Consider the following 15,675-nt stretch of genomic DNA (forward strand, 5'->3'; position numbering starts at 1 on the left):
TCGATGCCACCAAGAATGAAGGCAAAAGGGGGTCCAACCCGGGACTAGCAAGGTGTACCTAATAAAGTGTCCGGTGGGTGTATATACTGTATATTACACTGATGACATTCCTATATTTGCTCTTACCTCTTAGATTGCCCAGGTAGAACCCATCCAGGATCTGCAGGAGAAAATCATCCACTGAGTTATAATGATCTAAAACAAAAACTGCACATTTTTAAAGCAGTGAATGTGACATTCACCAAACATTCTCTGCCTGCGAATCTTCCAGGTTCATCTGTTGTAGATATGATAGAAAATGTTTGGTGGACGTCACATTCACTACTTTATAGATATCACCCCCCTTAAGGAAATAAATGACTCCGCTCAAGAGCCCTAAGTAGTGATGTAAGCAAGTGGGCGGGCTCTTGGGAGGAGTCATGCAAATATAAAAATGATGGCTGGTTGTCACTATGGAGGGGTGGGCAATCCTGGGCATGCTGTATTTGTATATTCACACCTCCCATATGTTTGAGATGGGAATGAGGGACACCTATCAGCAAAAGTATGCAGGTATAGGACACACCCCTTGCCACGCCCCCCTTAAAGGAGAATTGTACAAAAAAAAAAACAAGATTGATTAAACCCACAAGCGCTTTTTTTTTACCACTACTATTCCTTTATATTGGCTTTTGGAATTTACAAATGCAGCAATTTAGAAATCAGATGAAATGTTTAGTGCTGGGAAACACTTTTTTATAGATAAAAAGTGCATTTTAAAAACATCTATATAGATCAGACCAAAATGAGGGACAAATGAGGAGGAATGAGGGACAGAGGGACATTGCTTTTTTTTTTTTTTTACTAGTAATGGCGGTGATCATCGATTTTTATTGTGACTGTGACATTATGGAGGACACATCGGACATTTTTTACACATTTTTGGGACCATTATCATTTATACAGCAATCAGTGCTATACAAATGCATTGATTACTGTGTAAATGAGACAGGCAGTGAAGGGGTTAACCACTAGGTGGCAGTGTATGGGTTAAGTGAGCCCTGGGGAGTGTTTCTAACTGTGGGGGAGGGGGGTGTGGCTGCGTGTGACATGTCACTGATCTCTGCTCCGATCACAGGGAGCAGAGATCACTGACACTGTCACTACGCAGAATCTCCCCGTGAGACGATTGCGGGTATCCCCACGGCGATGGATTCCGCGGGACCCGCAATGGGACTCAATTGCATTTGGGAGATGCCCCTTTCGACTTTTTATATGGCAGAATAAGGAGTATATATAAATCAGATAATTAATTAAAAGGCAATCAGACTCACGGAGGTCCCGACTGGCACGCACGCACACGCGATGGCACAGCGGCAAAGTCAAAGGGACGTACCTGTACGCCCATTTGCCTGTCCGTGCCATTCCGCCGACGTATATCGGTGTGCGCCGGTCAGCATGTGGTTAATCAGCCCCAGTGTGTGGGTTTAAAGGGATGCAAAAGTTTTAGGCAGGTGTGAAAAGATGCTGTAAATGAAGAAAGCTTTCAGAAATAGTTAATAGTTTATTTTTGTAAATGAACCAAATGGAAAGTAAATGAACAGAAGAGGAATCCAAATCCAATCATTATTTGGAGTGACCGCCCTTTGCCTTCAAAACAGTATCAGTTCTTCTAGATACACTCACACACAGGTGTAAGGAACTCGGCAGGTACATACCTCCCAACTTTTTGAGATGGGAACACCTATTAGCAAAATGATGTAGGTATAGGACACACCCCTTGCCACGCCCCCTAAAGGAGAATTATACAAAAAAATGATTAGTTAAACCCACAAGTGCTTTTTTTTTTTTTTTTCACCACTACTTTTCCTTTATTTTGGCTTTTGAAATTTACAAAAGCAGCAATTTAGATATCGGGAGAAAGGTTTGGCACTGGGAAACGCTTTTTGAAAGAGAAAAAGTGCAACTATATAGATCAGACCAACATGAGGGACAAATGAGGAGGAAAGAGGGACTTTGTTCCAAATCAGGGACAGCCCCTCGAAATCAGGGACAGTTGAGAGCTATGCAGGTAGGTTGTTCCAAACATCTTGGAGAACTAAACACAGATCTTCTGTGGATGTCGGCTGCCTTCAAATCCTTCCATCTTTTCATGTAATCTCAGACAGACTCCATGATGATGAGATCAGGGCTCTGTGGGGGGCCAAAGCATCACTTCCAGGACTCCTTGTTCTTCTTTACACTGAAGATTGTTATTGTGCGGCTCTCCAGCCCTTCGCCAACAAGCTGCCTCCTGCTACAGCCAAATATTTCACGTTTTGACTCATCAGTCCAGAGCACCTGCTGCCATTTTACTGCACCCCAGTTCCTACATAGCTGAATCGCTTAGCCTTGTAGGCTTTTTGGCCCCAATTCTTCCATGAAGACCACTTCTGATCAGACTCCTCCGGACGGTAGGTGGAGTACCTGGGTCCCACTGGTTTCCGCCAGTTCTGTGCTGATGGACATCTTCCGATGTGGAAGGGAAGTAAGCATGATGCGTCCCTCATCTTCTGCATCAACTTTCCTTAGCCGACCACTGTGTCTACGCTCATCCACCTCGCCCCTTTCTTTGTGCTTCTTCAACAGAGCTTGAACAGGACATCCTGAACCCCCAAGTCTGGTTCGAAATTTTTGCCTGGGAGAGACCTTACTGATGCAGTATAACTACCTTGTGTCTTGTAGCTGTGCTCAGTCTTGCCATGGTGTATGACCTGCGATATGAAACCGTCTTCCATAACCCCACCTTGGGCTGCTTTCCCCTTGAGGCGGTTTTCAGGTGTTTTAGCGCTAGAAATAGCCTCTAATGCCTAAAAAACACCCCCCTATTAATTTCAGTGTGACTTTTCAGACTTGGGGCGGTGCGCTTGTGGGACGCTCTGAAAAGTGGTTCAAGCAGCATCTTTGGGGGCGGTTTGGTAGCCCCTGCCCCAGTGAAATGAATGGGCAGCACTGCCGAAGCAACAGGGGCGCTTTTAACCCTTTCTTTGGCCGCTAGCAGGGGTTAAAAGAACCCCGCTAACAGCTAAAAAGCGCCGCTAAATTGATGGTAAAGCGCCGTGAAAACTAGCGGAGCTTCACCGCCAAACAAGGAGCGGGTACAGTATTGAAAGTAGCCTTATGCCGCGTACACACGGTCGAACTGTATGACGTACTTAGTCCATTGAAACACATTTCAACGGACAATACGCTCGTGTGTGGGCTTCAGCGGACTTTTTCAGCGTGCAGTCCGGAGTACTAAGAATTTCGGTTTGCACAACAATCTTTCCATCGTACTTTGGTTTCAGCGGACAATACGGTCGTCAGTATGCTAGTCCGACAGACTAAGAATGGCGCATGCCCAGAAAGGATTTACAGGGCTTTGCTGTGTCTTGGACTTCCTATTTCTAGTCCCGTCGTACGTGCTGTACGTCATCGCGCAAGCTTTCGTCGGACTGTTTGTGTATCCGTGTGTGGTCAAGTCCGTTCAGTGGAAAGTACACCGGATTGTCCATCGGATTGTATGACGGACTAAGTCATACAGTTTGACCGTGTGTACGCGGCATTAGTAGCAGAGTTTGACTGTCCCTCACCCAGGTTTAAGCCTCCTACACAGCTGTTTCTGCTTCAGTTAATGACTGAAATGTATGTTCCATCATACATATGAAATTGATGATCATTAGCACCTGCTTGGTATAATTGGTTAATCGTACACCTGATTCTAATCCTACAAAATCCCAGACTTTGTGCAAGTGTAAGAACTGATGCTGGTCTGAAGCCAAAGGGGGGTCACACCAAATATTGCTTTGATTTAGATTTTTTACTTAGCATCTTAATAAAAAATAAATAAAATATATATTTTTGAAAGCATTCTTACTTTACAGCCTTTCTTCACACATGCCTAAAACTTTTGCACAGTACTGTACAGGTAGATACCGGTAGATAGATACATTTTATTTTCAGGGATAAATCTTCACCTTAAGACCCCTTTCTCACAGGCACTAGAAAAAGCCTAAAAGAGCTTGAAAAGCGCTTCCCATTCATTCCTGTGTGACTTTTCACACTGGGGCGATTCACTTGTTGAACATTTTGAAAAGTTCTACAAGCAGCATCTTTGGGGTGGTTTGGGATCGCTGTATTTAGCGCTCCCAAAACACCCTGCCCTTTGCAATGAATGGGCTGCGCTTCGGAAGCGCCCCAACACGAGAGTTTTCAACCCCTTTTTTGGGGTTAAAAGCACACCGCTAGCGGGCAAAAAGCACCGCTTAACCAGTTAAGGACCGCCTGCTGCAGCTGTACTGCGGCTGGTTGGCACTCCTGGGCGAATCGCCGTCATTGTAAATCGGCGACTTTCAGGCCACTAGATGGCGCGACGCCGGAGCCGATGCACCTGGCTGGTGGCCGCGATGTCTGCCGGTCACCCACGATCGCTCCTGAGAGAGACAGAAATGTCAACAGACAGATCTACGTTCTGTCAGGGGAGGATAGACAGATCTGCTGTGCCTAGTGATTAGGAGCAGCGATCTGTCTGCTCCTCCAGTCACTGCACTGCCCCCAAAATTAGAAACACCTCTCTAGGGAACCCTTAACCCTTTGATCACCTCCCTAGAGTTAACCCCTTCCCTGCCAGTGACATTTATACACTAATCAGTGGCTATTTTTAGCTCTGATCGCTGTATAAATGTCACTGGTCCTAAAGAAGTGTCAAAAGTGTCCAATCTGTCGGCCGCAATGTCGCAGTCCCACAAAAAAAAATAAAAAATCGCAGGTCACCACCATAACTGGCAAAAAAAAAAGAATAATAAAAATGCCATACATTTTTCCCCTATTTTGTAGATGCTGTAACTTTTGCGCAAACCAATCAAAATACGCTTATTGCAATTTATTTTTTTACCAAAAATATGTAGAAGAATAAATATTGGCATAAACTGATAAAGAAATTCACTTTTTTTTTTAATTTGGGGTATTTATTATAGCAAAAATTAAAAAAAATTAGTTTTTTTTTTTCCTTTTCAAAATTGACCGTCTTTTTTTGTTTACAGCGCAATTTTCAGTTAAAACGGCGAAGTGCCGTATCGCAAAAAATGGCCTGTTCAGTAAGGGGGAAAATCCTCCTGGTCCTTAAGTGGTTAAACACCGCTAAAATGAGCGGCGCTTTACCACGGACGCGCCCGTGGCACCAGTGTGAAAGGGGGGTCTAAGTCAAGCGGCGGCGGGACAGCGAGTGTTGCTGTTCATGTGGATGGTGGTGGAGCTGGACCACCCAGGCATTAATGGATGTATGGAGTAACCCCAACAGCAGACAGATGATGTTTATCCTCGATGAAGACTCTGCCAGATAGTAACATCGTCATCCGCCGGCTATTTTCATGCTGTGTTTATCCCAAGCCGGACCTATTTATAAACTGCCTTCCCACGGCTTCGCCGAGTTTTTAACCGGTTCGTATAACTGATGAGGGCGGACTGTCCCTTTAAAGGGGGACTCCTGACAGTTATCACCTTAGCAAAGAGGAATCTTTACGACAACTGTCACATTGTTGCATGTTTGCCTGTCCATGTTTTCTACACTTGCTTCATCTACTTATACAGCAGAGAATGCAAAGAACGCCCCTGCTAAATGACTGCCGCAGAGATCATGTATGCTCAGTTAGGCTGGTCCTAGATGAGTCCATTTTTTTTTTTTTCGTTCAGCCAGCGGGTCAAATATAACAAATTTCCAGATTCTGCCATTCACACATATTAAAAGGTGGATGGGGGGGGATCCTCCCCACTGTGTTTTTTGCACACTGACAGCAGGGAGAAGAAATGTGCAAAGAGGAAACATAGGGCTACATTTACATCAGTGCGTGTCGCAAAATCGCGTGCTTTCCCAGCACGCACAGAAATGTGACGTCCCTTTGACAGACTCTCACACATCTCCTAGCGTGTATTTCTTTGCACACACCAAAATGCATGGTGCCACAGTACTATGCAGTTCAGTGCAACTCACTTTTGCAAAAGGACCAGGGAGTGAAGGGCAGCCCTTTGAAATGAATGGGCTATGCTACATGCGACGCGTGGAAATATACGCAGAAATGCGTGAATGCTCTGTGGCACCTGCATGGTGTGAATGGAGTCTAAATAGTGGGTTTCTAATGCCGTGTACACACGATCGGAATTCTCGTCAGAAGAAGCTCTGATGGTTTTCCCAACGGAATTCCGCTCAAGCTGTCTTGCCTACACACGGTCACACCAAATTCCGATTAGAACGCGGTGACGTACAACACGTACAACGGAACTAGAAAAAGGAAGTTCAATAGCCAGTAGCCAATAGCTTCTGTCTCGTAGTTGAATCTGAGCATGCGTGATTTTTTGGAGTGTCGGAATTGCATACACACGATCGGAATTACCGATAGAAAGTTTTTCCATCGGGAAAATTGAGAACATGCTATCAATTTTTGCCTGGCGGAAATCCGGACAGCTAAATTCCGATGGAGCATGCACACGGTCGAATTTTCCGATGAAAAGCTCTCATCGGTCTTTTTCTGGCCGGAATTCCGACAGTGTGTACGCGGCATAAGGCTAAACATAATCGGCAGAGATGGGTGTTTTACTAGCTGGTGTTTCTTATACTGTTCACCAGCCTGATCACGGGCCCCCCCCCCCCAACCCAGCTACTGTAACACAATGATAAGAGACAACGGGGGCGGCTCCAAAAAGGTCACATAGTGGGCTGCATGACCTGGGAACAGATTGCATGCAGCCTGTTCATTCTGCATTTATTTCTCTCAAATTATCTCAACAAACTGTCCACAACTTCCAGCTGGAATGGCGAGGAAAAAAACGAGATTTCCTGTTCTAGGTCCCCTGTACTCAATGGGGATATTTTATAGGTACTCATTACAGGAAGAATAATTGGCTTAGTCTTTGGTGACCCCATTTACTTAAAAAAAAGCGCTCAGCTGCGTATAGGAGGATTAAAGGGTTAATGACACCCCCTCCCTCCGCCAGCTTATCCCCTGAGTAATGTCTTCCCCGGCGACAACAGCTGCTCGCCGCCGCAATCTAATTTTAGTTTATCCCCGCTTAGGTCGCCGTATAACCTTTCCCATTAGTAATCGATCTCCTGCGCACACTATCCAAACAGACGTCACATGAATATGGCGATCGCCGTACAAATCTACCGAATCTAATTCCGGCAAAAACATTCCCGAATCTCTGGAGGGATTTATCCAAACGCATCATCTGGAGTCTGAAAATCCCACCAGCCAGGTCCCTGAAATCTCCAATTCCTGGGGAGCGGAGAAGACGTTCTGCTCCAAGGTTGTGTCCGGCCACATCCTGCGAGGTTCAGGGGTGATCTGGGGAACATTCGTGCTACACATTGCATTGGTGCACATGCTTTCATGTATTGTGGTGTGCTAGAGCTCCAACCCAAAATAATAAAAAATATAAACATGAATAGGCCATTAAAAGATAAAATAGAGATTTTCCCATCAGTACTTTTTTTTGCCACTAGATGTCCTCAATATGCTGTCCAGCATAATAAAACCCACTTACCATGAGCCCAGGTCATCCTGGATGCACCCCTCCCCCATTCCTGTGACTGGACAGTGAAAAGAGAAGCAGTAGATTGATGAGCGCATCCCTCTTATGCCTTGTACACACGGTCAGACATTCCAACAACAAAATCCATCTGATTTTTTCCGACGGATTTTGTGCCCAACTTGTTTTGCAGACACACGGTCGGAAAAAGTTGTCGGAAAATCCGATCGTTCGGAACGAGGTGACATTTGTTGCATACGACGGGACTATGTAAAGGCTATTAGCAATAGGTTTGGTCTCGTAATTTAATCTGAGCATGCGTGGCACTTTGTCCGTCGGAATTCTCTACAAACTATCGCAAAAAGTCAGATCGGATTTTGCTGTCGGAAAATTTTAGATCCGGCTCTCAAACTTTCTGTGTCGGAAATTACGATGGAAAAAGACCGATAGAGCCCACACACGATCGGATTTTCCGACAACATAATCTGATCAGACATATTCCGTCGGAAAATCTGACCGTGTGTACAGGGCATTACTCTGCTTTCTTCTCCTATAAGTATGGTCCTTGTCGGCACATGAACTGATTGTCTCGTTGTGCTGCTTCTTCCTTCCCCAGTCTGAGCTTTGCTGTACAGGAACTGCAAGAGGTCAAATACAAGTATTTTTCCCTACTTGCATAAAAGAAAATTCAGTGGTGTCTTAACCTTGTGGTGCCGACAGTACGCAAATATGCGGGCTCTAGGCGGGTGGGTCTTGGCAGCGAGCGACCGAATATTTACGTACCGCACTGCAAACACAGTTGTGCAGAGAGAGCGCACACCCTGAGCGTCCCCGGCACAGTTACCGGCAGCTAACGCAGCTGCTTGCGATCTGGGGCTTTACAATCATGTGACCGCCAATCACCGTGGTCACATGATCATAAACCCCGCCCCCCGCCCCCCCGGAATCAAAAACCCTTTAAAAGGGTACCAGCGCCAAGGGGTTAATGATGACAGAGTTGCATTAGTTTGTGTCATTTATATCTGCCGGAGTTCAGATTTAAGGTAGCCTGCTCATTTTGAAAGGGGCTAGCAGCGCACCTAAATGTGCTTCAGTCTTGCACAGTTGTAGCGGCTCCTCTCCTGGACTGGATTTGCTTACTCTGATTTCACTGTACACTGTGAGCTTCTCACAATGTGCATTAGAAGCTGCAGCAAGTTAGATAGAGCCCTCCTGGCTGGAGGATGTCCGGTATCGACTAGCCTCAGCATCACACGTGGGTGGTCTTCATCCAAATACAGCGTGCCTAGGAACGCTGACTCCTCCAGACTGAAACCCGCCCATCAAGACATTTTTATATTTGAATAACTCCTCCCACTGCTTATATCAGGCCTGGGGAGCTCTTGAGAGGAGTACTGAGGCTGGGTGCTGTGATGCCTTCAGGAAGTGATGTACAGCCCCCTGCTGACCCCTCCCACCAGCCATGATCTTCCTATGATGATGTCACTGGCAGTGAGACCCAGTGATGATGTCACTGGCAGTGAGACCCTGTGATGATGTTACTGGGTCTAAAATAAGATATGTTGTTTATTTAGTTTTGTTTGGGGGATGGCTGCAAATATCCACCCCCCCACCGGTTGGCTGGCGGTACCCCCCCCACTCCCGCCAGTCAGGTCACCTGCCGCATCCCTCCGGGAGTCTGGCAGTTGGTCACCCAGCACTTACCCCATCTGGGCGGGCAGCGCTGGGACGGGCGAAATGTAGGCGTCTCCTCCTCCTCTGCATCACGGCGGCTTCACTGTGCGTCTCCTCCCTCCTCCTCTTAGGCATCCAATTGCTTGTCCTTTCAGCCAATCGGGTGATTGGCTGAAATGACTGATTGGCCGGGAGGAGGAACAGTTTGAGAATAGCCAATATTTATTTGCTATGATCACACAACTGGGTGGGCTCAGAGGGCAGTGCCCTGCCCTCTCAGCCCACCCTATTTTGAAGCCTATTGGACCTTCTGGCTCTACTCATTTGCTTCAAACCCCCCCATTGGAATCCATGCACCCAGCGCCCCAAATGTAGACTAGGGGGCCAGACACATGGATAGGGGGGGGCGGCACACTTACGCCCCTAATGGACGGGCCGCTACTGATGTACTATTTAAAGATATAATTATCCTGTTGATGAAGGGGAACCAGGGAAGGCAAAAGATAAACAGATTCAAAAATCAGCTTTAAAAAACGTTTTGGATCGACATCTACATTAAAGTAGAAGTACAGGCAAAAACTTTCTCTTTAATTTTAGAATAAATAAGGGAGGACTATATCCCGTCATTTTTATTTTTTGCCATCTGTGTCTCATAGGAGAGATTTACCTTTATTTCCTGTCCCACAGCCAAAACAGGAGGTGAGAGGAAATCCCTGCAAATTAAGGTAACCCCTTGGTGTCCCCACTGGAAGATTTCCCCCTTATTACTTATCCGGGGACAACCCAAAATTTGAGATTTTCTTTTACTCTCAGTGGTAACAGTAAGGCTGACCATACACTATACAATTTTTCTTGTGCAATTTTCTTTAGATTTACCTTCAACCATGTTGTGCAAGCGCCTGCCTGAGTGCATACACATTGAAAGTTTTAAGGTGTGACCTCATATTATATGGTTTTGGTAAATCTAAAAGAAAATTGAACAAAAAAAATTGCATAATGTATGGCCAGCCTAAGCAGGACAAACAGAGAGGGTGAATCTCCCTAACGGGGACACAGACAGCAATAAAAACCTGACAGGTGTTCTAATCTCTCTCCACAACTAAAATGTTTTGCCATTAGTTCTACATTAAAGTGTATGAAGAGAAATACACAGAAAGCAGAGACATGTGGTAGAATACACACACACAGTGCTTACCTGGCTCATTCCTCCGCCCATGTCAGTCTCCGGGGTCGGTTACCAGGAGCTGCAAACAAACACAAGGCAGAGGAGGAAGGGGGAATGCCTGCAGGGAGAATTCACAGCAACAACCGATACAAAGTGACTACAGAGTCACCCAGCATAAGACAAAGTAGCAAAAATCATTGATCACCTGAGGATGTATGAGCAGAGTGGGTGACAGTGGATGGGGGATGGATGGATGGGTGACAGTGGATGGGGGGTGGATGGATGGGTGACAGTGGATGGGGGGTGGATGGATGGGTGACAGTGGATGGGGGGGTGGATGGATGGGTGACAGTGGATGGGGGATGGATGGGTGACAGCGGGTGGGTGACAGTGGATGGGGGATGGATGGATGAATGGGTGACAATGGATGAGGGATGGATGGATGGGTGACATTTGATGGGGGATGGATGGATGGGTGACAGTGGATGGAAGGATGGGTGACAGTGGATGGATGGATGGGTGACAGTGGATGGGGGATAGATGGATGGGTGACATTGGATGGGGGATGGATGGATGGGTGACAGTGGATGGGGGATAGATGGATGGGTGACATTGGATGGGGGATGGATGGATGGGTGACAGGGGATGGGGGATGAATAGATGGGTGACAGGGGATGGGGGATGGATAGATGGGTGACAGGGGATGGATAGATGGGTGACAGGGGATCGGGGATGGATAGATGGGTGACAGGGGATGGATAGATGGGTGACAGTGGATGGGGGATGGATAGATGGGTGACAGTGGATGGGGGATGGGTGGATGGGTAAGAGGTTCTCTTACTATTGATGAAGGTGATCAGACTCCAGGCTGTACAGGACAGATCTGAGCTGCTCAGGAAAGGGTCCAGCATATGGCAGGAGTCTGAGCCATGGAGGAATCAGATTACCAGGGCAGATCTCACACCCCTAGTGACAGCGACACCCAGATCTGACTGGAGTCAGGCGACAACGCACAGAGAGAATTGTCCTGCTGTGTACATAAGGTGGGGTCTCTGTATACAGCTCAGCTCTACTGTTAAAGATCTAATGTATACATCTGTATAGGTAGATGCACAATTCCATTAAATCTGAAGTTTAATCTTCTTATATTTTGTTCTCCCTCCCCCTCCATTAACACGATAGTGACATTTTTGAATAAATCTGATCCATTTTTATTACATACCTTATATTAGATTGAGGCCTCTGTGCTTCTCAGTGCCATGCAGGCAGATAATGGCTGGTGGGAGGAGCCAGCAGGGTGCTGTATATTGAATACCTCAATCACCCCCTGCCTCAGTACTCCTCTCAAGAGGATGATAGCAGAGGGCTAGTTCTTGGGAGGAGTTATGGAGGAGAGGGCGTTCCTAGGTGGTGTAGTGTGGTCTGGTCGTTGGCACCAGGTGGACCCCAGCATTGGCTAAGTTGTAACACACATGGTAGGTTGGCAGGGAAGCATTCTTTCTAATGTGGATATATTTTGTGTGCTGATCTGGGGGAGGGGGGATGGGGGGGGTGCATTCATATGACAATTCACTTTACAAAAATGTCTACTCCAGGCAGAGGTGGCTCTAGTCTAGGCTTTATGAGGCCTTAGACAAAATCTAGACAAGAGGCCCCAATGATGCCCTTCAGCGACGCAGCAGGCCTTCCCAGCTTAAAATCCTTTGCGCGGTGGATGGGCGAAGTGACGTGCACAGATGCAACATCACTCCTCATTGGCTGCCGGGTGGAACTCCATGAGTCTTATGCCGCGTACACATGATCAAACAATCGGGTGGAAAAGTCTGGCAAAATCAAGTCCGCCGGACAATCCCCCCCCCCGTGTGTAGCCTCCGGCATACTTTTTTGACCCGAAAGTACGGCGGACTTAGAAAGTAGTTTTGCACTCCAATCTTCCCGCCGGAGTCGCATTTCGGCGGACAATCCGGCCGTGTGTGCCAGTCCGCCGTACTTTTGAAATGAACGGACTTTTCCCGCCCGGAGAAAAGTCCACTCATTCGAGCGGGTCTCCAGGTAGGCGGGGCCCACGAAGGAGACGTCGCTGGCCCCGCCACCTGGTATGGACTTAAAGGGGGAACCCAACGCCGAAAAAAATCGGCGTGGGGGTCCCCCCAGGTCCACATCAGACCCTTGTCCGAGCACGCTACCCGGCCGGCCAGGAAAGGGGGGGGGGGGGCGAGCGAGCACCCCCCCTCCTGAGCCGTACCAGGCCGCGTGCCCTCAACATGGGGGTGCCTTGGGGAAGAGGGGCCACGCGACCCCCCCCCCCCCCCCAACCCAAAGCACCTTGTCCCCATGTTGATGAGGACAAGGGCCTCTTCCTGACAACCCTGGCCGTTGGTTGTCAGGGTCTGCGGGCGGGGGGCTTATCGGAATCCGGGAGCCCCCTTTAATAAGGGGGACCCGGATACCAGCCCCCCACCCTATGTGAATGAGTATGGGGTACAATGTACCCCTACCCATTCACCTGTAAAATAAAGTACAAAAAAAAAAACACAACACACAAGATAAGTTTATTGCACAGCTCCGGGGGTCTTCTCGCCGGACTCCTCCGCTATCTTCTTGTAGCTCTTTTACTAGCGGAGGAGCCCGGCTTTCTTCCTCGCCGCCGGCCTCTTCTTCCGACTTCGGGGGTCTTGTCCCCCTCTTCGGTTCTTCTGCCGGTCTTCTGTCGTCATCGTCCGCCGCCTTCCGTTCTTCGGGGCCAGCGACGTCTCCTTCGCGGGCCGCCTACCTGGAGACGCGCTCGAAATGAGCAGACTTTCCTCTGCGTGTGTGGGCGAGTCCGTTCATTTCAAAAGTAGGGCAGATAGTACGGCGGACTTAGTACGCCGTATTAGTCCGCTGAAAAAGTGCCGTGTGTGGGCAAGTAGCCCGTTCGGAAAGTCCGACGGACAGTCTGGCGGGAAGTCCGCCAGACTAAGTCCGTCGGATAGTCCGCTACGTGTGTACGCGGCATTAGGCTACACGAGAGGCGAGTATGACAGGGCTCTTAATGTTGCCTGTGTTGGCTGGCAGCCTTAGGCATGGGGGGGCAAGTCCAGTCAAGTGGCCCATTGAAGCACTGAATCCATGCCCACCTGGTTTTTCAATGCAGCCTCACCAGTGCCCATCCAATGAAGCCTGATCACTGGGACAGGGCAAATATGGTGTATGGGGGGAGGGGAGATGGAATGGAGGGGTCAGCTGGGGGTTTCAGGGTCTCTCACATGGCAGCTCAGCTGGTCCTTGCACAGCCCCGCAGCCTGAGCCAGTCATGCCATGCCCTTCTCCTGCCTGTCTACAAGACTCCGGTCTCCGGATCTTGAGCGTGGACTACAACTCCCAGAATGCAACCAGCCTCACTTCCTACAGAAAAAAATGGCAGCGGCTGTTTTCAACATATCTTAGGGTAGCCTGTGGGGCAATTGCCACTCTACCCCTCTGGCCCAGCCCACCCCTGGCATCATACATGACACTCCCTGGTCTGTGTACAGGAGGCGAAGGTCTGCTGAGCTCCAGGCGCCCTGCCCATATCGCAGTGCAAACTGCAAATTCAGACAGGAATCGCAGCCTGCAGGCCGTATTCACAGCTCCAACATGCACCCGCTATTAGAGATAAAGATTTAGGACTTAGTGCCAGTTCACACTGCATCACTGTCTGACATCGGATGCGATTTGCACCATAGTGCAAATCACACGCGATTTCTGTGCGACACAGATAGTATGGCATATTCATTATGAAACAAATAGCACAAGCCTACTATTTACCCTGCATTGGATGGGCACCAGTGAGGCTGCATTGAAAAACCAGGTGGGCATGGATGAGCCGATTCAGTGCTTCAATGGGCCACTTGACTAGACTTGCCCCCCAGGCCTAAGGCTGCCATCCAACACAGGCACCGTTAAGAGCCCTGTCACACTCGCCTCTCCTGTAACCCAAGATCCACCTGCAAGCCAACGAGAAGTGATGTTGCATCCGCGCACGTCACTTCTCCCATCCACCGCACAAGGATTTTAAGCTGGGAAGGGCTGCTGCGTAGCTGAAGGGCATCAGTGGGGCTTCTTGTCTAAATTTTGCCTAAGGCCTCAAAGCCTAGAGCCACCTCTGCTTAAGGTCGACCGCCTAATTTGGCTCTAACTCCAGGCACATAAAAAAAAAAAAAATTTTATAGCAGCTGCAGGGGAGAAGACGCACTGATAACAGCTGGGCTTTGAAAGCCTTTGGATGACAGCACTAATCCCAGCCATTGCTGAGCACTCCCTCCTCTCCCTTGCAGCCACTGTAATATATAAATAAATCTTGCCTTCTTAAAGCGGTTGTATAGTCTTTTTGCTTTTACCTACAGGTAAGCCTATGTAGGTAAAAAAAATAATATCTCCTAAACCTGTATGGTTTAGGAGATATTCCCCTTGCAATGAGCCACTGACTGCAGCGGCACATGCGGACAGGGGATTCTTGGCTGGAAGCCCAGTAGACGCTGGACCCTGCTGGAAAGAAATATCCCACGCGCATGCACGGGAGCGACGATATCGCTTCTCTGGCCACTCACATCACTGGAGCCACAATATCCGGAAGACACGCTGAGGGAACATGTCAGCTCCCTTGGCATGTATCGAGTGAGATGTTGGGGCCTCGTTCTAAGGCAAGTAATTCATGAGGTGCATACTAGCTCATTATGCCTTTTTCCTTACAGGTCTGAAAAAGAAATAAATACATTTCAGCGGGTTTACTACCACTTTAAAGGGGGTTGTAAACCTTCATTTTATTTTTTTTTCACCTTAAAGCACCCTAGGCATTAAGGTTAAAAAACACCTGGCAGTAACCAGCCCCCAAGTCCCCCCATTTTATTTACTTGAGCCCTGGAATTTCACCCGGCAGAGACATGCTCTTCCGCTGCCAGAGGTTCTCAGCTCTTGATTGGATAGTTTGATAGCAGTGCAGCCATTGGCTCCAGCTGCTGTCAATCAAATCCAATGATGTGGGCACCAGGGTGGTCTCTGGCATTCGTGTCTATGGACGAAAATGCTGGATTTGGGAGCGCTCCCGCAAGGTTGCTGAGAGGGCATCTATTGACTTCCTTCCATGATTGTGTTTCCCGCACGCCTCCTGTGGTGTGCTCTGTGACCCCTGGAGTCCTTTCAGACTCAGATTATCACAGATTGGGGTAAAAGGCCAACCACAGCAGCCCTCTACCACATGATCAGCTGTGTTCAATTTCAGCTGATCACAGATGTATTGGCATTCCTTTCCTCACAGGCTGACAGCATGAGGAGAGAAGAGAGCCAGAGAAGAG

At 48.2% G+C, this 15,675-nt stretch overlaps 1 protein-coding gene across 2 annotated transcripts in view; it reads right to left on the reverse strand.

Annotated features, from left to right (window-relative positions):
• The window catches only part of LOC143928333 (dual specificity protein phosphatase 22-A-like), an 83,173-nt gene extending 71,814 nt beyond the window's left edge, over nucleotides 1-11,359 (reverse strand). For both annotated transcript variants that reach the window (XM_077453198.1, XM_077453190.1), the window contains exons 1-3: nucleotides 11,202-11,359; nucleotides 10,391-10,439; nucleotides 127-160 (exon numbers count right to left, since the gene is read on the reverse strand). In XM_077453198.1, the coding sequence (XP_077309324.1) occupies nucleotides 127-160; nucleotides 10,391-10,411 (55 nt within the window). In that variant the 5' untranslated portion in view covers nucleotides 10,412-10,439; nucleotides 11,202-11,359. The remainder of the gene's footprint in view (nucleotides 1-126; nucleotides 161-10,390; nucleotides 10,440-11,201) is intronic.
• Between the last annotated feature and the right edge of the window lie 4,316 nt (nucleotides 11,360-15,675).

This window comes from Lithobates pipiens, unplaced genomic scaffold, assembly GCF_037356315.1.
Source record: "Lithobates pipiens isolate NorthernLeopardFrog02 unplaced genomic scaffold, aLitPip1_a1.2 Scaffold_10, whole genome shotgun sequence".
In the NCBI taxonomy this organism is placed as follows: Eukaryota; Metazoa; Chordata; class Amphibia; order Anura; family Ranidae; genus Lithobates; species Lithobates pipiens.